The sequence below is a fragment of the Synchiropus splendidus genome, chromosome 6, assembly GCF_027744825.2.
Source record: "Synchiropus splendidus isolate RoL2022-P1 chromosome 6, RoL_Sspl_1.0, whole genome shotgun sequence".
In the NCBI taxonomy this organism is placed as follows: Eukaryota; Metazoa; Chordata; class Actinopteri; order Syngnathiformes; family Callionymidae; genus Synchiropus; species Synchiropus splendidus.
In genome coordinates, this window is record NC_071339.1 from 21,938,128 (window position 1) to 21,960,166 (window position 22,039).

Genomic DNA, 22,039 nt, shown 5'->3' on the forward strand with positions numbered 1-22,039 from the left:
CATCAAAAAGACCTGTTGCCGGTTGTCATAATAATTAGGTCACTATGTCACTGAATCCAGAATTCCTCCGGAAGATTCCTTAGCAGGTTCATCTGTTGGTACATGAACAGCAATGATTTAATATCTGAGTCAATGTAAGCCCAAGAAGCAGACTTTACAAAATAGTGTAAACATGAATATAGCTCAAATCAAATGCATTTAAAGGCATTGATGTCGTCTGGACAAGCAGACCTTTCACCTGTCTTCCAAAGGGCTTCCCCAGTTTGTGCCGATTGATGTGACTGTCAGATAATAATAGTCTTGCTCCGGTACATCAGATGCTGTCCTAGATACAGTGATTATGATGTTATGAAATACTGCCTCGGGTCATTCCTGAGTCTCAGCAACATCAGTCAGCGACGATGGGAAGATGGCTGGAAAGAAATGGTGCGTTGAATTAATGATAAAGGTGTGAGATTTAAGGAATATTTTGACCTTGTGTGTCTCCAGGGTTGCAGAGGAGGTGAATCCATCTTCACCACTGCAGCTCCGTGTTCAGGTAAAAAGAAATAAAAATAATGTAATGTAGCTGTATTCTACAAACTCTGAGACTTTAGAAAGTTAAACCAACATTAAGCCACTGATATGATGCTTGTATGCTTGTCTTTTCCACCACAATTAAATATATTTTCATAAATCATTCTTCTGTGGTGAAGACCATACAGTTGTCATGTCAGATGAATGAGTAAATGTTGATGGAACTGCCCCAACGGGTGAGAACTAATTGAGCGAAGATACTTCAAATATATACAGGTATGTGTACCTGTACTGCACAGACTAGGGGTCTGCAACCTTTGCTGTTAAAGAAGCCAGTATCTATTCCCAACTCAAAGCCAACGCAACACGCAGGGTCCTAATGTTGCTCGTGGCACCCTCAACAGAATAACTAGTTGGTTAGTTCATACACTGTTGAGTCTCTCACATGGAGGCATCGTGATCCGTATGGCGGTCATGTGATCCGTCACCTCCTCCCAAGCTTTCGTTGGTTTCTCCCGTTGACGTATTTCCACAGAGCAGATGGCTCTACACATAAATCCTATTAACAACTTTCTGCTGATGGAGAAGCACCCCGTTCTCACTCTGTCATAGCCGCAGCGTCTTCTTTATCATTTTCTCACTTCTCATAACAAGCTGAAGTCAGAGGCCACAGCCATGTCTGCAGAGAAGGTAATGTTTTTGTCTGTTTGTTCTGGCGCACAATACCCATGCGGAATGAGTTATTGTTCAATTCATTTAAAAGCTATATTCTTCACACTGAGACACATGATTTCACTTGAGTTTTTTTAATTGAGGTCTTTAGGTATTAAAATCAGCTGTAGACGTGACACTAATCTCTGACCCACATCGCAAATTCCTGCTCCATGTTCTGCTTCAAGGACAGGAAGTAGACATCATTGATCTTGGCTTTCAGTGGCCTGGATTCTGTTACATGTTTACAGGTAGGGAAAAATAAAAAAAAGGAACACAATGGATCACAGGTTCAGATGAATTGTGTATATTATAAGCATTGTTCCATGTCCAAAATCCTGTATTTCATGCTCATCTTCAGTCAACGGCCTACACATTACAGATATTTTGTTAAGATCATGGGATAAACATGATTCAAGGGGGACAAATTTCATCTACTACTACATCCGGTCTCAAACATATATGGACATTGACATGACTTTCTCGTGGAGAGTTTAGAATACGGTCTCATCCTGTCTTTCCACAAGGGAAAATGATTTGGAAGTCAGTAAACATTATGCTTGTGGTCCTCAACAAAGAACCAAAATGGACCTGAATGAATTGCAGACTGAGACTGAGACTGAGACTTAGACTTCCTTTAATTGTCATTGCACAAAGAAAACTCAGCAGTGAGACCTTGGCAACGAAATGCCGTTGCTTGGCTTCCGGATCAAATAATAATAAAGTGCTAATGAGTGCAAAACTAATAATACAAGTGCAAAGTAAGTTAAGTGTGAAACAGAAAACACAATAACAGAATGACCTATATGTCAACTTGTATAAACAAAAACAGAAACATGCTTGTTACTATATGGTGAAATACCCTAAAATATTGATGTATTAATATAGGTTAGCTAAGTTCAGGAGAAGGCCATTTTGATTTTGAAATCAATGAGGCAGGCAGAGTAGCACGGAATATGAGCTATTTATTTTATGGTATAACTACTATGGTATGTCTACTACGAAGCATAAGTCAAGACAACAACGTCAATCCAGCTTCTTTAAATGTCCTCCACTTCGAGTGCCTGCAATGTGCTGATATTATTATAGCAGCACGACTAAAGGCATTTTTAAATGAATGATCGATTGCAAATGTTTATTCATTATTAACTCAACTTTAGCTTTGAAATGTAGCTGTTGATAGGGTCCATACAACTGAATGGCCTGTCATGAACATGTCCTGACACACTGAAAATGAACCAACTATGATAGACACATGAACTCCAGAGGGGCTTTACAGCTGACAGAATATGAGATGGGAAGTACAAGTACAGGAAGTTAAGGTTGGGGTGAGAGTAAGGCTTTCAAAAGTTGTGCTGTAATCTCATTTGACTGCATGCAATTGTTTAGTAGTCCTCTTGATGTAATCATGTTTGCATATAACGTGCCAAGCTCTAATGCAACTTTATGCTGGGCACACTGAGTAGCCACAAATAGTCTTACCTCAATGAAGGATCTGCGTCTAATAGGATTACCCTTACTATCTCCGCTGGTCTGAATCGCACTGACCTCTTTCATCCCATCATTCCCTCTGTCTCATCCAGATAGCTTGTTTATGATAAAAGTGAATTTATTAATGGTACATTGATGCGTTAGAATGAGATTTTATCTTCAGTCTTAAAACATAGACACAGACATATTTGTTAAAATTCAACCGTCGAAAAGCATTTATTGAGAGAACTGGTTTGAAATGGTATTTAGTAGCACCTCTACAAAAGTGTCATGAGGAGGCTGAGCTGATGACTCTGTTTCTAGTTTGCATCTTTGAATACTGGTGATGTAAAGAGTCAAATATAGGTGCTTTCTGGCCTAATCCATCTCCAAGAGATTGTATAAATTAGTCACTGCATTGGCTGTTTTCATGAAACAGCCTCAACTTGTAACGTTTCAGAATTTCCATTGGTTAAGTTTTAGCTGTTTGGATCAGGCACTTTTATGATGAATAAATACATTTTAGTATTTAAAAAAGGTTTAGGTATATACAAATAATGTCTTTATTTTGCTAAATATTGATGACATTTGTGGTCCTATTGGTGCTTGAACATCAGCTCTTTTTCCCTGCTTGAGAAAAGTGCCCCCTGTGGAGCCATTTTTTCTTCATTCTTAAATTACTGAGGGGTTCTTCTGTGAGTAACTCTCATTGTAAGAATCGGTCCCCCCATTACTCCACACGCCACGCAGAGTGGCGGTCCAGAGGCTCCTCCAACCGGCACCATCAGGTAAATGCCACGTGTGACCCCCTTCAGCCCGAGTACTGAGGCTTTTCATTTGGATCTTTTTGGATTGTGCGACAAATGAATGGGTCATTAATAAAAAGCACTGTGTGCCCTAGTTATTTTGTTTGATATTTCAAATTAGCTCATGGCTGAATACATTAAATTTAAGACTATGGCAGGTGGCGACCCAGACCCTGTAACAAAAATATTTTTTGCGATGGGTGCCTGCCCATTTTGTGGCTTTAGCACCATCCCCAAAAACATGCCTTTGATGGATAATTCTTACTCACTTTTATCCTTCAACGCAGGCTTTTCCTGTAAATACATACATTCAGAAGTTTACCTTTGTGTAAAGGAAAATATTGTTCGATACGTATTGATTCACAGCTATTCTTGGCAAAATGAAATTGTTCATTTCGTACAGTATGAGTGTGACTGTACAAACAAGAGTAGTGGTTGTTATTATTTGTACCTGTGTTTAATAAAACTGAGGTTCATAATCCAGGATACTGTGTAAATGTGTATATATGTGTATATATATATATATATATATATATATATATATATATATATATATATATATATATATATAAAATGCTGCACAACAACATGATATAAGCACGTACTGTTCCTTTACAGCCTGTATGTAATTGTGTATTTAGGCAATATAATGAAAAACAATCTGTATTATCATTGACTGACAGTTAAACATTTAATGCCCTTCGTTTATGAAAAATAAAATGGATTTTTTTTTTGCAATAACCAACATTCACTGAATAAATCACCAAGACTGTGGTCATAATAATAATAACCATACTGATTCTATCAATCTTTTCTTTTTTGCTTCCTCTTGTTTTCTTATTTTGGTGAGTACTTGTTATTTCGAAATTTAAATCGATTATTTCATCCTGCATTATCATTGGCTTTGGCCCGTGCTTGATAACATTCATATTTGCTCAGGAGCATCTCAGAAGCCAAAGAAGAAGAAAGAAGAGCTGAATGGAAGTGAAGCCAAAACCAAGAAAACAAAAATCAAGAAGATTGAAGAAGAATCGGACGAGGACAGTCCTTCAACACAGAGTCAGTCTCAGTGAAGAATTTAGAAGTACTGGCGACGTGCTTTAGATTATTCATGAGAGTCTTTATGTGAAACATTGTCTCTTCCTCAAACAGACGGGAAGAAAGTAAAGAAAAAGAAAACAGAGAAGACAAAAGACGAACCAGAAAAGGAGAAAGAGACAAAAAAGAAAACTAAAAGTGCTCCAAAAAAGAAGAAAGGTGTATTCACAGAAATATTTCAAATTTTTAAATGTGGTAACAAATGGTTGAAGTTGAAGTTGTGACAAGTGGGAACTAGTTGATAGCAGTAGTACAAGTTGATTTTAAAATCACCAGTTTATCAGCTCTATTTTTTTAGTCTGAGTGGCAGAGTGATTGATTTCTTACACGAAATAAGAATGCTTAACTCAATTCCAGATTCTGACTCAGATGATGATGATGATGATGAGGATGAAGAGGAAACACCTAAAAAAAAGACCAAGAAAAAGACAGGAAAGGAGAGTTCACCATCTGCCAGTTCTGCCAAAGAGAAGAAAGCCAAATCAAAAGGTAAGAAAGGACGCTGTTTCACAAGAACCGCAGTTTACTGAGAAAGTGTGAGTGAATGGAAACACTGACGATCTAGCTATGAGCACAGCAGCTAATGTTTTTCATTCATTACCAAGGAAAAAGCAATTAAAACGATTCCGGGACTCTAGTCCTGATCACCTTTGTAATTACAAAACCAGTTGAGCGATTAAAAAGTTTGTTTCAGCATGTTGTCTTCTCTGTTTGCAGTTTGTTTCCGACATATAAACCAGTTTCCTAACTAACTTGGAGTAGACTCTGGTCCAAACATTGCAGCAGCACAGTTTAAATTGCAGTACTTATTGTCTCCTTCTCAACAGAGGACAAAGATTCTGATGGAAAGGACAAGAAGACAAAGTCCAAAGATAAGGAGAAGAAGAAGGAGGCAGCATCAATGTTCATGATAAATGGAGACAAAGAGTCGAAAAGCAAAAAAAAAGGTGATTCACTTGTTGAGTGTCACTGGATACTTCATGTATTCAGAAAATAGACGTGTCTTTGTCTTGATGGCTGTTTTACACCACAATTTTCCCTGAGAAGCCTCAAAATACAACAGTGACGACAGCGAAGAAGAGACCAAGTCGACTAACTCGAAGAAGAAATCAGCCGCCGGCAAGTCGTCCTTGTTCCAGACGACTGGAGACAAAGACAAAGAGAAGAAGACCAAGAAGAAAGGCAAGTGCAGATGAAGTACCTGTGTGTATATTTTCCACACTAAAATAACATGTTGTGCATGTCAGCAAAGACAAAGGACAGTGATGAATCAGAGTCAGAGGATAAATCCGACAAGTCCAAGAAGAAAAAAGGCAAAGGCAAGAAGAAAAAGGTGATGTTCCACTTGTGTTGTCGTAATTTGAATATTGAATATAATTTTTAAAAATCATGTCAATTAATTGAACCCTGAAAAAAATGATGGATCCAAACAAAGCATTCATCATGATTTAATGTCTTTCACATATCTCATTTCACCACCTCCTATAACGTGATGTCATTATTTTTTTATCAAGGCCAACCCCTCATTTTTGCGTTATGTTTAGTTGATAGTCTTTGCCCCTACATTGGTGCGTGGTTCTCTCTTAATAGTGACATTTAAAAGTAAAAGTTTTTTACAAGTGGTTACAAAGTGGTTTACATTTTCTCCTGATGGTGATAAATGCAAAACTTAAAAAAAAGTTTTTCTGTTTTTTAAGTGTGTTCTGAGGTCTAATTAGGTGCTCCACATTCAGCACAGTTGTTTCAACTCACAATTTAACTTGATTCATATCTGTAAAATTAACAAAAAAATGTTTAAGAGGAACTGTAAAAAGAAAAGAAGAAAAGTAAACTAAGCCTCCATGAAACAGACAGTTGGTTTGATTTAAGTTGGTGTCTGTTTGGGTCCCAGAAATTCTCTCCAGCTGTGGGAGCTGTCCCGTCAGTCAAATACATAAAAACTACAAATGTTTGTTTCACATTCAAGGCCACAATGAAGTGATTATTTTGACATGTTTTATTGTTTTGCTTGATTTCTGTATTTCTCTCTTAAGCAGGAAAGAGCTCCGTCTCCTGAGATCGAGTTTGACAACTTGGAGAAGTTTGTGCTGGAGCCGGCACCACAGGGCGTGACGGTCAAATGCAGAGTGACCCGGGACCAGCGTGGGATGGACAAGAGCCTCTATCCACTTTATTACCTTCATCTGGACAATGAGAAAAAGGTCAGCAACAGTCTATGGAAACAGCTCAATTGCTTATTCATGCAGTTACCACTACTAATAAAAGGCAATGTGATATATCCTAGACGTTCTTGTTGGCTGGAAGGAAACGAAAGAAAAGCGCAACCTCCAACTATCTGATCTCCATCGACGCCACTGATCTATCAAGAGGCGGAGATAATTTTGTTGGAAAGTTAAGGTAGCTGTTACTAACCTCAACTCCATTTTGATAAATTATGTTTGACAAAAATCTATTTTAGGTCCAATTTAATGGGAACAAAGTTCACTGTGTTTGACAATGCAATGAACCCAGAGAGAGCTCTTCCTGATTTGTCAAACGCCAGGCAGGAGCTGGCAGGAATCATCTACGTAAGTCACGACTCAGCAAGAGAAATTTTGTATCCTAAAATACAGTTATTTTTGTAGGAAACAAATGTGTTGGGGATGAAAGGACCCCGAAGGATGACCGTCATCATCCCAGGCATGGACAAGAACAACGAGCGAGTTCCACTACGCCCTCGAAATGTACGGCGGTGAACTCATTCCATGACCTGTGATAATATACAGTGGCGGAAAAGCTTTTCGGACATCATTAAAATTTGTCACGATCTCTGTCATGACATTATCATGAACAATTATGGGAAACTCTTTTTCTTTGTTTCAAAAGTTGTGGCATTACATGGGCACAAACAAACATTAAAACAAATACGAAGATTTTTGTTTACAGGACAAACTTATATCATAATTATATTATAGGTTGTACTTATTCCCACACTGCATAAACAATGAATTCTCAGGAATAATACACTTCAGAATACATTCACAGCCTCAGTTATTCATCACCATTATCTGACATTTAATCTTCCACTGTGAATCGTCCTCATGACCTGATCTTCAGCCACATTTGTTCCAGGACTGCGACGGCCTGTTGATCCGACACCAGAATAGAAGGATGGAAAATCTGATAGAACTTCACAATAAGACTCCAGTGTGGAACGAGGAAACAGCGTCTCATGTGCTCAACTTCAACGGCAGAGTCACCCAGGCCTCCATCAAGAACTTCCAGATCGTGCACAACAAAGACCGTGAGTATATCGACGGACCAGCTCTCAACCCTTCAGCTCATTAGCATGCCTCCCTACTAACAACTAACCACATTTATAATATATATGTTTTTACTTTCATTTTGATTCGTGACCCTCCTGTTCTACCCACCTACTTACTTACCGACCAGCTGTGTAGTGGCAGGTATCTTCAGATACGATTCGTATCCCGATACAGGAGCGGTGATGCGACACATTGTGATATGTTGCGATACTGTAAGTTCAGCAATATATTGTATTATTTGTTAACAAGAACTGTCATTTTATGGGGGGAAATCAAATAATGCAGTACAATATTATATGCATGATAACATGTTTATTGTGCTGAACTCCGGTTGACGCTAGCTTCATCAACAAAATAGGAACAGAAAGAAAATGTTATTAGTAGGAAACAAGTACTTGTATTAGATATAGATATTGCTGACTTAAAATATCAAAACAATATTGCGAAATAAAGTATTGCAATATTTCAGGTAAAAGAATGATACAATGTCCCACAATATTTTGTTACCCCTCAACCTACTTACACCTATGGCTACCAACAAATAAAGCCTGTTCTGCCTTCCTCCTTTAGCCGATTGTTCCATAGGACTCACATGCAACCTAAGCTCCTCCTTGTTGATCTTACTGCTATCATCCGATCGATTGTGATTTTTTCCTGTTCTCAGTTGACTACATAGTGATGCAGTTTGGGCGAATAGCCGACGACATCTTCACGCTGGACTACAACTACCCCATGTGTGCCGTACAAGCGTTTGCCATTGCGCTGTCAAGCTTCGATGGTAAAATTGCTTGTGAATGAGGGAAAGATTCTCAGCTGTCACTGCAGAATTCAGATTGTTCTTGTGAATGAATAAGATTGCGAGTGTTACCTGCTGCTGCCATCCTCCGCCAGAAACCACAGCCATGTTATCTGATTTGTCATGTTTCATCAGGTGTTGCTCTTGTTAATGTCATTTTGTCTGCAGTAGCTAGCATGTTGAGTTATGCTGCTACATTTTTCATTTGATGCTTTCCAGGTTCCTTTAGATTATCCTCCATTGCAACAACAAATTTGTAGATCCTTTGCTTTGGGCAGCATATTTCTATATATGCAATTTGAACTGATAACTTCACCCCTTGTATCTTAAAAGGTTTCATGTTGTTAATCATTCTGAAGTAATTACAAAACTCTTTCATATTTCAAGTATACAAGCACGTAGGCTGTTAAACCATGACACACAAATGAATTAGATATACTGTCTTCATGGTCTGCCGGTGTGCGTGAAGGTATTACCGAGGTCAGGATTGTTTTGGAGGATATAATTCAAAAATAATTTTAAATGAATGGGAAAGTGGTCATGAGATTCCAGCAGGTAACTATTGGTTCTGAAGCAATAAAGAATATTAACAGAAGCTGATCCCAACAAGGTCATGTGTTCCAGGTATCAGATGTTACGTAGAAAACATATTTGTAGTTTTGTTTCTTCAGCTGTTGGTGTGTGATTTTGAATGTCATTGTTGTGACTTTGTGCTGGTATTTATGAATGTTTTCTGTCTTTGTCTTAAATGTTTTAATTGATTTATTCACATTTCTTAAAAGCTGCCTTTAAGTCATAGGATTGATTATGTTATTTATTAAAGTATGCAAATGATCTTATTGTGTTTGTTCTTGGTTGTATTGCGTGGGCAATGTCATTTTTTTTTAGAAAAGGAACAATCAGAATTACATTGAATAGACAAATCATATTTTGAGCGATATATGACCAATATTATTTTTTGTTTTTATTGGTGATTGTTATCAAAATTTCAATCAAACAATCTAAGAAAAATACAGGGAAATTACGAAAATGAAGGAACAATATAAGATATAAAATGTTTTAAAAACAATCTGAGCTCCTTTTTTTGAGAGCTCAGACAGATTTCAGTCCACTTTTGTCAGACACCCACGCAGTCCTGTGGAGAGGAGCCTCAGTAGGGATGAAAAACCTGTTTGAGTTGAGAGTCTCGGGAGTTTGTGAGAGGTGTGTTTTCTGCCTGAACCTGCTCCGGCAGTTGTCCAAACTCGCAGATTAAATGAAGCCTGAAGCTGGCAGCTCTTCAAGAGACAGATGCTGCAAGGTGAGGTCTTCCTCCTTTGTCTTTTTATCACTCTTCGGTTACGTGTCACTTTGCAGACGCTCTCTTCAAAGCAGCTCACAGTGGCAATGTGTATTGGTCCCAGGACCTTCTCGCCTGGCCCATACTGGTGATTGCACTGGAATATGAACCCTCAACCTCCTGCTCCATAGTCAGCGTTGCTACCCAGCCAAATGCTGTCTTTTTTTCCCCCTCTTTGAGTGATCGAGATGGTGGCTGCAGATTTAGATCCTCTGGTCCAGAGTTGCCCAAATTTCTGCAGGAATGTTGGTGACCAATAGAAGGAGCTGTTGGAGGGGAGTTGCATTTATTATTTTCCATCAGAATTACCCCTCAAATACCAAGTCAAGTTGATGGAAATTTGAGTACATAGAGAAGTGTTTCTAAAGTAAAAGTATAATTCACAAAAAGTAAAAAGCAAAAAAATGTGAAAAACGTAGAGCAAAATAACATCCAGAGATGTGTCTTCAGTATTTCAAAATGTTGTTGCATGTACGTATTCTCCAGTATGATTTTATATTTTTTTGTATAAAGAACATGCTATTGTATAAAGAACAGTGAACTCTCATATTATGCAGTATCTGTGATATAGTGTTATATTTGACTGTTTATTTGACTATATTTTAATGTGCTATAAACCTTTTCGACAGTCTGCCTTCCTTTAACATGAGAGGGAGTTTCACCATCTCTAGTGTGCAGCCTCCACTGGCGCAGAGCAGAAGAGAGCATGTTTACCTGCCATCATTGGGCCTGAAACAAATTCACAATGTTACACAACATGCACAAAAATACAATCACGCATGAAGAAAACTGAACAAGGTGGGATGTTGACTACTGATAGAGGCATTAATGGTCAATGGGATACTGAACAGCATGCTCTGATCGCCATGTCTCAGTAAAAAAGTAATGAAGCAAATAATAGTAAAGTACGCAAGGCTGCAGACTCAATATAATTTATCCTACATGTGCCTATAAAAACTGAACCATGATATTGTGAAGGACTACTGTTGTATAATTTGGGATGATAGCCATGAAAATACTAGGTATACTATATGTGTATTTCATAATTATACCTCATGACAATAATTGGTAGTTATTAAAAATGTCGATGAAAAATTTATTTTCGATCAAACTCAATAAAAGTTAGTTGCAAAAGAATGTTCATCCGTTTAAGTTTGTGAGTTACTGACAGGAAGAGTTCAGGGCTGGCTGCGAGGCTGTGCTCCCCGGTAGACGGGGAGGAGGGCGTGGCTTGTGTTTGACGCCACGCCCTCTGAACATGTTGATTGACGCGCAGCAGTGGCTCCTCCCCGAGCCACTCTTTCTTTCCTCCCCTCGTTCTTCAGTGGAGTGCGTTGATTTCATACCAAAGTCATACTTCACATTCCACTTCTACTGTCAAACCTCTGAGAAATATTACGGAAAACAACAAGGCGCCAAAATTTAACCAACTTTATCACTGGGAAGAGCAAAAAGCGAGAGATTACTGTTGAGCGGCGGCACACTCGAATTTAAGGTAAGTTATCTTCAGAGCACTTTCTGTTTACAGGAGAGTTTTTTTTTCACGCAGCTTGTCTCGGTGGAGTTTTCAGATCATTGTCATTTTTTACATTTTTCCGCGGAGCTCCATGCACTTGGGAGGGAAGGAGACACGCTGAGTTTGACTTTCCCCACCTTGCAGGGAAATGTTTGTTGAATTATCAGATTCACGCGCCGGCCAGCTCGTCCAGTCCGGCTAATAAAGTGTTTGACAGCAAAAAGAAGCGGAGCCAACATGTTTGTTCTGTGTCCCACACAGTTCCTGCCTGGACCCCACACACTTGTTGCTCTCTTCGCCGGAGGTTTGCGACAGTTTTTCCTTCGTACTCACGAACCAGAGGCGTGTGGAGGAATACTCATCTTCAGCTTGGCATCACCAAGGTAGGAGTTGAGTCTGCAAACAAGTTAGCACCGCGGCTAACGACTCTTCCATGCGCCTAAACAACTTATGGTGCTTATGATACCATTCCCAAACTGAAAAAAATAGTGTAAAATAAGAATAAAAAATACTGGTCATAAGCTAACACAATTTGAGTAACAATTATATTACATTATATTTCGCAGTCGCTTTAATCCAAAGCGTCCAATAAAACTATGATGTTAATATTAGGCATTTGTAAAAGTTCTGTGTTTCTTATATACTTTTTTTTTTAAATCTCAGTTTTAACTGAATATTACATTTCATCTGCAATAAAAGTGAGTGAGTTATATTCATTACAAAATGTATGCTATGAAATTCTGCTACTTATTTTCTTGCTTTTTTTATTGAACCGTAAATGCAAAACAAGAACATTTGTCAATACAAGGTTTATCCCTGTTACCGTTGCTCGACCACAGTGTTTAATGCGGTAACATTTCGAATCTTTCATAATCAAATCATAGTTTAAGCATCTATTTCCCCGATGAAGCTAAGCATCGCAACATAAAATGGTCCGGAATCCGAAAATAAACTGCAACAGTTGTCATATTCATACTTTTGTTCTAAAGTCAGCACCTACTGAGCATGAAAATTGAATCTAAAGTTAAAACTGCACCATGTTAAGATGAGAAATCTTTATAAGGTACAACATGACGCTGAGGTTTTGTACACCGAATGAATACATAGGAGCATACATACAGGAGCTCTGTGATATGCAAGTCCCATCACTTGAAAGCATCAACGTTATTTTAAGTTATTTAAAATACATATGAATTTCAATCAAACATTGAAGCATTCATGCACACACACTACACAAAAGAATGACACATAACCTATGTGTAATCATGTAGTTATAGGTAGTTATCAACTCGCCATCATCATCATCATCATCAAATCTCTCTGAAAACAATTAACTTTCTTGTCTCGAATACAATGTAAGACGCAATTACAACAAAAGGAAAAGTTTGGCGGCTGCAAAATGGTCAGCTCTCAATGTAGTCGCAGTAATACTCAGTGAACCTGAGGTCAAATTTGTGGGTGTTTCATAAAACACCACACTAACTTGATGCACAAAGTCTTTTATTTTGAACATATTTCTTGAGAAGTGGGTTTTGTTTGATCTCTGATGATGCATACGTTTCTTGTTTTTGCACAGCTTTTTTTTAAAGTTAAGTAACAGCTATTCCAGTCAAAAAGAAAACCTCTTGGTCTTTTTCCAGTTTGTTTTATGGATCTCAGAAATAAATTAGTCCAGAGACAAGTTGCCTAATAACTGGAGCGTTTTCCTCATCATACACTAAAATTCACTATATTGGAAGGTGCACTGAATTAGTAACTTTATTAATTACGCGTAATAACGATCAATTTCTTTCTTATCCAATAAATGAAAACCATCTCACGATATTATTATTGTCCTTGTATGATAATTATTATTATTATTAATCCCATCATCACACATTAAACTCGTCAATTTGATGTTCATTTAACAGTTTCAAAGTTTCAGTGTTCTGCGCATGGTTTGGTGAAATATTTATTCACTAACATTTATTTTTCAAATAGCTTTACATAATTGCTTCACACTTGCAAAAAAGGTCTGGTTATCTTCTTCATTCTAAATGAAGGAATAATAAAGTCATGCTCACCCTTGGACTTTTTGAAATCATGAAATAAATGCAGTTCACAAGGACAAAATCGGGTTCGATTTTTTAAATGAACTGGATGTTTAAAAAGAGTAGGATTTTCAAATTTATTTATTTTTTCTCGACAAAATAGAAAATCACCATTCAATGCAGATGACTGCCAGAAAATCAATACTGCCGGTCGCCAAGTTGTCATGAATGCAGCCTCAACTCCTGTTTGATACTGACATGATGCCAGCTCATAATCATGTGGTGATGCACTGCAAAGACAGACTAAGACCATAATTCGCAGGTGAGGATTTGGGATGCGTGGGGACGTGCGCGGGCTAATTGTATAACAATAGCAGTGGCGCTACGCTTGCTTTAACTGCGCACAATCGTTTTGGGAAGTCAGAGAGGAGCTCATGAAAAAATAGTTTTTCTATTTCTTTCACCGTAACTGTCAGAGTGGCGGTAACAAGCTGCCAGTCAACAGGTTTGACTCAGAAGCAGAATGCAGTTGTTCAGGTTTGTTAGCTGTGAGTTGAATAACCTGTTGGTTTCTGTTGTAACCTCTTGCTGCAAAGTGCTTTTTTTTTTTATTTCTGATTTAACTGCTCACTGTTGGGTACACTCACAGGGCCAGATCTTACAGATGCTGGGTGAATGAGTGAATCTCTGCCTCAGTAGTGATGTGGGTGAGTGGTTTCGTGTATAATAATTGATAAAGGGGGAGGTGTTTCATCAGATGAGAAATTGTTTTTTGTCAGTGTATCAAAAACATTATTGCTGTTGTGTCACTTCAAAAATAATTCTTGTTCCATGGCTGAGATTTGTTGCAATTACAGCTCCATACTTTATTTACCAGCCAGTGACTGTGTGAAGTCAAGACAAATCTTTGGACCATATGACGGCCGTGAGGTCAAAACTGCATTCTATGAACGCGTCCAACATGTGGAAATGATGTTCTGAAATCAAACAACCCACCAAACAATGTGTCTTTGCTGAACGTGACACGCCAGGATGCCCTAATAATAGACGCTGATGGCTGAATCTGGAAGAGATTATACTTTTCTGCACTGCAGACAGATTCTCTTCAATGAACAGCATGAAAGCATCAGGCTTCCCAATATCAAATGTGGTCTTTTTCGTTCGTTCCTACGGTCTGGTTTCTGCAGCCCAGCACTTCTGAGCGGAGCATGCATGCCTTATTGTGATTGTGTGAGAATTGAACGTGAGAGAAAACATTAAAAATGTCATGGAGGTCAATTAGATTACAAGTAATATCCACTTAAAGTGGCCGTTTTGTTTCTTTTTTACTCTCCAGCTGCGTTTCTCCAGGCTGTGGGACGAGTTAATGAGCATGTGTTCTCTTGAAAACACAAAGATCCCACTGATTTATTACAAGAACTCCGGGTGGATGTAATCCTTTGAAACTACAGAGCACCAGAGCGTCCAAAAAGCATTTCAAGCGACAGCTACTGACTCGTGACCGTCTATAGGGACGTTTAGCAGCTCATGATGTGAGACTGTTGACTGAATGGGGTCTTCTACTGGAGCATCTCAGCTCACTCCACTGTCAGTACTAAAACTGAAATTATGCTCAGCCCTGAATTTGCCTCTATTAAACTGATGTCCCAACCTGCGGCCTGTGGGCCTCCTTGGCCCTTTCACTGTTACTGTCTGGTCCTTGTAAGCTTAATTTTTGTGATGAAATTGGACGTATAAATAGGCATGTGACATTTGTAAATTATTGTTCATCAGTTTCATACATGTTTTTAAAAGAATGACATCTTTCAGCAAAAGCTCCACTGAATAGTTTTCTATGAGGACATGATGAGATTTAGCTTTTTTCTTATTTAATTTTTTTTTATGTAATATTTAATACAATAATTTATGTTATCTAATTACTTGCAATCATATGTATGTATCATAATATGATAACTCTTTTATTATTAGATATTTATATACTATTTGACCATTTAATACACTTTTGCATATTTACTAAGTAATATTTCCTTCATCTTTTCGCCAGTATATACAATGCACTGTTGATAAGATGATAACTTATAATAATACTTATAATATATTTTATTTGATCTCTTAATAATTCCTTTTTGCTTACTGCAGTAAATTTAGTTTTTTATGTATGTTATATGTTGTTTACGTAATAATATGTAATAAAAAGATAATGATTGAGACTGTTAATCACAAGTAATTATGACTTCAATGCTGTAACTAAACTAATACTTTCCTCAAACTGTATCAAGTTGTGTTGAACTTTGTTGTCGTGGGGTCCAAAAATAGAATCAGATCAGTGGGAGTGATGATTGAAAAAGGTATTAGTAAGATCTCAGTTACATATAGTGCAGGTCACATGGTTTAGGAATGACTTAGAAATTGATGATGAAAGAGCTATTGGAACTATTGAACTAAAAGAAGGAACCCAATTGTATGATGATTTTGGTTCATGATTAATATCGTGTTTTTAACATTCAAACACGGCTGTATTTTAAATACACGTCAAGGTGAGTATACATTGGCTTTATTCATCATGAATGAAGCCTAAATGTGTTACCGGAGGACTTCTTACTTCCTTTAAACCCAGATGTATTCCAGCATTAAGGTATGCTGGCATGCTTCTTTCGGTTTCCAGTACTATGGTGCTTCCTCTTCAATGGTGTTTATTTTGGATCTGGGTCTGTTGACCGTTTGTCAGCAGCAGCCTCATGTTAGTGTTAAACCCACAGTGGATGCCTAATGAGCTTTTTGCCCATTTGTGCAGACGATGGCCGCTTTTTAGCACCAAATGGTGGATGCGAAGCTTCTTGGCCAGCTTGAAAAAACGTTGCCAACCTAGAGGAAAGGTTCTGCTTTAAAGCTGCGTGGTAACCTTCCCTGGTTGTACGATTAATCATTATTGCATTGATGCTAATGCACTGCACATGTTTATATATCCTGCTAGCCATGAGGTTTTAACAGATAAGCTCTCCGGCCTCCCGTTCGGACCCGCTCCGGGGAGGAGGAGGCAGGGAGCGCCGTAGAACACTGCACTCTTTGTGTCCCCCACTTGCTTAATGTTTTAGTTGTTCTTTTCTCAACCATTGACGGATGCTCCATGTTCTAAATATGCTTCAGAGAGGAAGGGATCTGCGTGGCCAGACTGGCGGGCAAACTGAAAGAAATGAGGGCGTTTATGTGTGTGTGCCAGTTTTTCATCAAATGTAGACAACACACTGTCGCTGTCTGGTGTTTCAGGCTTGTGTGTATGTGTGTGTGAAGCTCTAGTGACCCGAAGGCACTCATGTGAAACCACTTTAATCCCACTGCTGCGGTTGTTTTGCACCCAGATATTAATTTTAGTCACAAGTGTTGGTGATGGGTCAGCTAATTTAAATTCTTGTTTTTATATCTACACAATACATGATTGCCTCACTCGTTTTCACTGTGTTTTTACGGTTTACTTGCTGAAATTTTGGGACTCTAAAATAATATGACTGAAATTATTCTCGAAGTTTGAACGGTAGTAAATATTAGCAAGGGTATTTTACTACAATGCTTTTTTTAAATTCTTCCTCCGCTGTTGCAGAATTTAAAACCTTATCCCACAAATTCTTGAATTTCACGGCTAAATGAAATATTGGCCCGCTGCAGACTTGTCTTGCATGTCCTAAAGGTTTCACAGATTATGGTTTCAAACCGCTGCTCTCACCACAAAATGACCAATTCAGATGTCTCTGGAAAATTTCAGATTAAAATGCTGATTCAGACTTTTGAGAGAAAAAAAAGGCGCACAGGCACACTGAGTGTTTGTGTCAGTCTTTCCTTCCTCAGATGGATTAAAGCTTAATTCTTTGAGAGTGTGATGATCCAAGGTGCCTGCTTGTTTTAGCAGCAGCTGTAAGTAAATCTGGGCTCATATTCTTTACACTGGTGAGCATCATAAAGTACACTATCTCTAACACGGGATGAGCCTGACAAGCAAAGCACAAAAATCATCCTCTTAAACACATTGTGATTGCAAATTGTATATTTGTAGGGAAATAAATGGGTAAATATATCAATGAAAGAGCAATGAAGTACTCGTCTGAGTACTTGTTTTATCTAAACTTACACTTCAAAGAAAAATAATTAAACACCACATCTTCGGCCCTGGCTACCGGCCTGTCAAAAGTTACCTGTAATAGTACACAATTATTGACTGACGTGTTTTACATTAATTCAAAACATAAAAGCGAGCGTCAGGTGGTAGTTTTTATTCATTACTACACCACATTGTTTTGGAGTCAAGTAAGTGGAAAGCAGTAGGAATGGCCTTTTGCTACTCTGATCATCCCATACTGCCTTGTTTATGTGCTTCAACTCCATTGTTTACAATAATTCTTCCATTTTGTAACAATGTTATTTATTATTTATTTACAAATGGTGTGTAGCTAGGTGTCTGTTAGCGGACTGTTCTTGATATATTTTTAGAGTTACACGCCTGCTAACTATGTTGCTTGATGATGACATCACTTTATGCCTGGTTTGTATCGTCAATAGAGTATGTTTGACTCAGATGTACTAGGTGCCTCTGCAATAATAACAAAGTTGATGTATCATTACCGAATTAAGCTGAACATCATTAATATCAAAGCAATAGAACAATAAGTCCAGTTAAGTCCAGTTATCGTGTCACCATAGAGAAAGAAGAATGATAATGTAAGGTATTCTCCTGTATGTTATAGTTGATGCATATCCTACTGTTGGGTAATCTTGTATTTTGAAGGGAGCGAAAGTGATGTTCTAACTGTCCGGTGTTGTTGTTGTTGAAAGTGAGTTGACTGTGAACAACTCCTTCATCGCATAAGTCTGTTCTTCCTGTGGATAACACTACTGATGGGATGCAATGATGAAGGGAAGGTATGACGGCTAAGAAGTCTACTGTTCTTGAGATATTTCCATTAATGAGGCCAGTGCAATAACTGATCCCACCCCATGATCAAAGAATACAGGACACTCCATTACATCAGAAGCAAACTAAGCGGCTGTATTTGTTGTTGCTATTAGATGTTGCCACTTGCAGTGAGATGCTAATTGTTCACATTTAGCACTTGAGCTATGTTGGCACTTTAGCTAAGTGAGCTCATTAACTTTATGGCACTTTATTTGTATACCTGCTAGAGTTCTAACATTTCTCATTTGAAGATTATCCCAGACCCCAGACAGGTCATACGTCTATGGCGGGTTTACAGTCTCCAATTAGCCTTCATTGTTGGAGTAAACAGATTCACCTCCCCCAACTCATGTTTGCCACAAGCTGCGTTGAACTGCAGACCGAGGCCACTGTGCTACCTGGTCTTCTTTGGTGATGCTGAAAATCCAGCTAGGTGTATTGCGTACAATTTTTAGTCTTGAAAGTTCTCCTGCCCTGTGCAATATGTAGGATGGATTGAAATAGCTTCTTGTTTGCTATTTCTGTCACCTAAACATAAATCTCAATGCTTATCTCCAGTTCCGTTTTACAAACTGCTCTCATTGCTTTACTTGCCTCTAGCTAGACTGTATGAATTGTGTTTTCATATATCATGAGTTTGGTGGTTGGAAGCTAAAAATCACACAGCTTTATTCATGGGTACTCATCTATTGTACTGCTTGCTGGTTCTTATGCAATAAACAGCAAACAACAAAAGGGATTAATATGATAATGTTAGAAAGACTGGATATTGGGATAATGATGTGCAAGAAAGCGCAGTTTTTTCAGGTTAGCTTTAATAAAAAACATTTCCTACTCACATATCAGTGCATTCAGAAAGCAGAGTCCATTGGACTTGCTTGTTTTCATGTGGAGACGTTTGTCTGGGCCAAGTGTGTGTGATTTAAACGTGACGGTTTGTTTTGGAGCTCAATCGATCTCACTTTTTTCTTTTTCCACCTAGGTTTTAAATCATTGTTTTCCTTAGAGCCTGTATCACACTGCAAATGTTTGACTTGATGAAGGGTGTGTTGGTGTGTGCGTGTGTGTGTGAGCTGTTGGCTGTACTGCCCTTCTCTCACTCTCAGCTCTTATTGTTTCCTGAGCACTGTGCCAGATAGGAAGTAGGAGGAAGTTATTGGAGGAGCTGCAGAGAATTTATTAGGGCCAAAGACAGACACTGGAAGAGAGAGGGTGGTGATACTAATTAAAACAAAAAAAATGGTGCTTGTGTTTTTCGCAAACAGAATCAGGAAGAACTCAACCGGTTAGCTTCCAAATTTTGTAGTCAGATAAATAAAAGGTTTTTGTGTGATTGCTCTTGTTGTCAGAGAGAGGCTCAACTAAAATGTTTTCTTTATCTGTAATCTGACCTCAGTGAGCAGCTGCTCCTTCTGCCGCCAAGTCCTGTTGTTTCCCCTGTCAAGTGTGTGTTTGTGTGGCTCTGAGTGTGTGTGTGGCTCTATGTGTGTGCGTGTGTGTGTGTGTGTGTGTGAAAGAGGTCTCACCCTGACAGAAAACACACACTCGACATCTGTGTGCGCCCTTCAACCTTAACAAGACTTGTGGTTCGCACGGAGAGGAGTAGTGTTTTTGTCAGTTCTCCTAAAGAGTTGTTTTACATTTTAATATAAGGTCTCAGGTTAATAAATGAAGATGAAATTGTAAAATGGTCAATTTCAGTTGCAGAAATGAAGATGCAGGAGCAAAATAAATCTATGGTTGTGCTGGAAGTGAATGCTACTTCAACCACACTCAGTTATATATTAACATATCCATGTATGAATATAAGCATAAATGATTTTTAAATATTACACATTTTCAGACAGTTTGTGTGTGCAATACTTGAAAACTTTTGAAATTTAGAGGCAAAGCATAGCAGTATTTCAATCATCAGAATCCTAAAAGCTCATGTTCATTTGTATTTTTGAGTTTTAAGAGAAACTCTGGGAAAATCAGACCTTTAACTCAGTTAATATAGTTTGCGGCCAGCTGGATATTATTAGGATTAATCAAATCATGTCAAATCCTCTTGTTTGGTGTGTGGGGGGGTCATTTACAGTTCTCACGTCGCAGCTACTAAATCATGACCAGAAAAGGTTAGAAAGGTTTAAACAACTGCTACTTGTTCTTCTACTATTGACTTAGAGAGGTTACAACAGCTGGCAGCCATGATGCCGTCTAAAACCTATCGGACTGTCCAATGCCAGCTGTTGGATTGTAAATGGGGGAAGCGTAAGGGGCCTCACTGGTGGAGAAATATTCAGGGATGCAAATCAATTTTATTGTCTGGCGTTAGTGGGTGATGTGATAAATGTTGGTAATTGATGTGTTGTACCGTTGGTCTGAATGGTGGGACTACTTTAGGGTGAAGGATTACCGTGTTAGTATGAAGCCCTCTTTTGGGAATGGATTTGTAGGAAAGGTTATCTGTATTCTTGTGTGATCTTGTGGGTCGGTGCGCTCCTAAGTGGGAGCAGAATCGCTAGCCGCACCATGCTACCATGAGTACCAAGTCACCAATCACAAGGGACCAGTTAAACCCACAAAGATTCTGAACACCATCTACCCGCAAACTGCATTGAATTCTGACTTCTGTTTCATATGGACGCTGCCAAACTTGGCACCACAAAAAGGATTCCTTCGTCTTCTCTTGACACAACTCACTTTTGTGGAGCCAGTCCTCAAAATTCAGCAGTCAAGGTCCCATCATAAGTCTCATGACCACTGTTTTATTAGTCTTTACAGTATACACTGTATATGCAGTACTCGCTAGTTTGATCAATTCAATCCATGCAGTGACATGTTTACCTCAGGTTGTTTTTTTATACTCACACTGGCACTCCTCAACCAGATTTAAAACAACACAAGACAAAGGTGTGCTACATATGCCAAGCAGAGGTCACTTGCTGTAGGAATAGTTGAGACTTCAGAAGGCGCTCGAGACGGGTTCTCACTACGCTAACTTCAGCTCCCGACAACAAGCTTTCTGGGACCAAAAACAACATCAGTAGTCGATTCCCTGTTGGTCATAAAGATTACTGAAGCCATCACAACTTTGATTTGATAATATTTATTATATTAATTCAGGCTGCATTCTGAGTGGGCTGTAATTATTTCTTTACACCATCAAAAAGGTGCCAACAGAACATTAGGTGGTCCTAATGTTTGCTGGATGTGTGTATCTTGTCATTATACGTTAGATGCTTTTTCTCATGGATATACTTTACTTTTAGTTTTAATGGCACAAAGTTATGTCTGTGTCGGTGGGATGTTGAGTTTCTCTATGATCTAACCTGCAGAAAAAAAAAATCAAGTTTGTGCCACAGACAGTCTGAAGAGAAGACTAGGCAGTAAAACTCAGAGACGTGACAGAATCATTTGGACTGGAGGTCCTCTGAAGACTTTAAACACATAAATAGAAATCCATATGGCTGATACATCAGAGTGCTGAGGAATAGTGGTGTTCTGTGGAAGATGAAACATCAG

General features: G+C 38.5%; 1 protein-coding gene across 1 annotated transcript; it reads left to right on the forward strand.

The window, feature by feature from the left end:
* Positions 1 to 1,042: 1,042 nt before the first annotated feature.
* On the forward strand, positions 1,043 to 9,536 carry LOC128760328 (tubby-related protein 1-like). Its single transcript, XM_053867643.1, has 13 exons — positions 1,043 to 1,206; positions 4,454 to 4,562; positions 4,656 to 4,760; positions 4,959 to 5,090; positions 5,429 to 5,548; positions 5,649 to 5,783; positions 5,849 to 5,934; positions 6,638 to 6,802; positions 6,886 to 6,998; positions 7,060 to 7,168; positions 7,226 to 7,324; positions 7,713 to 7,884; positions 8,571 to 9,536. The coding sequence occupies exons 1-13, from the start codon at positions 1,192 to 1,194 to the stop codon at positions 8,702 to 8,704; spliced, it is 1,494 nt and encodes a 497-aa protein (XP_053723618.1). The 5' UTR covers positions 1,043 to 1,191; the 3' UTR covers positions 8,705 to 9,536.
* Positions 9,537 to 22,039: the final 12,503 nt, after the last annotated feature.

What these genes read in the sequence shown, in the direction of transcription:
- LOC128760328 (XM_053867643.1), top strand. An exon ending in TGCTCCAAAAAAGAAGAAAG is followed by an intron (nt 4,761 to 4,958) that starts GTGTATTCACAG and finishes ACTCAATTCCAG; the next exon opens with ATTCTGACTCAGATGATGAT. An exon ending in GAAGAAAGCCAAATCAAAAG is followed by an intron (nt 5,091 to 5,428) that starts GTAAGAAAGGAC and finishes CCTTCTCAACAG; the next exon opens with AGGACAAAGATTCTGATGGA.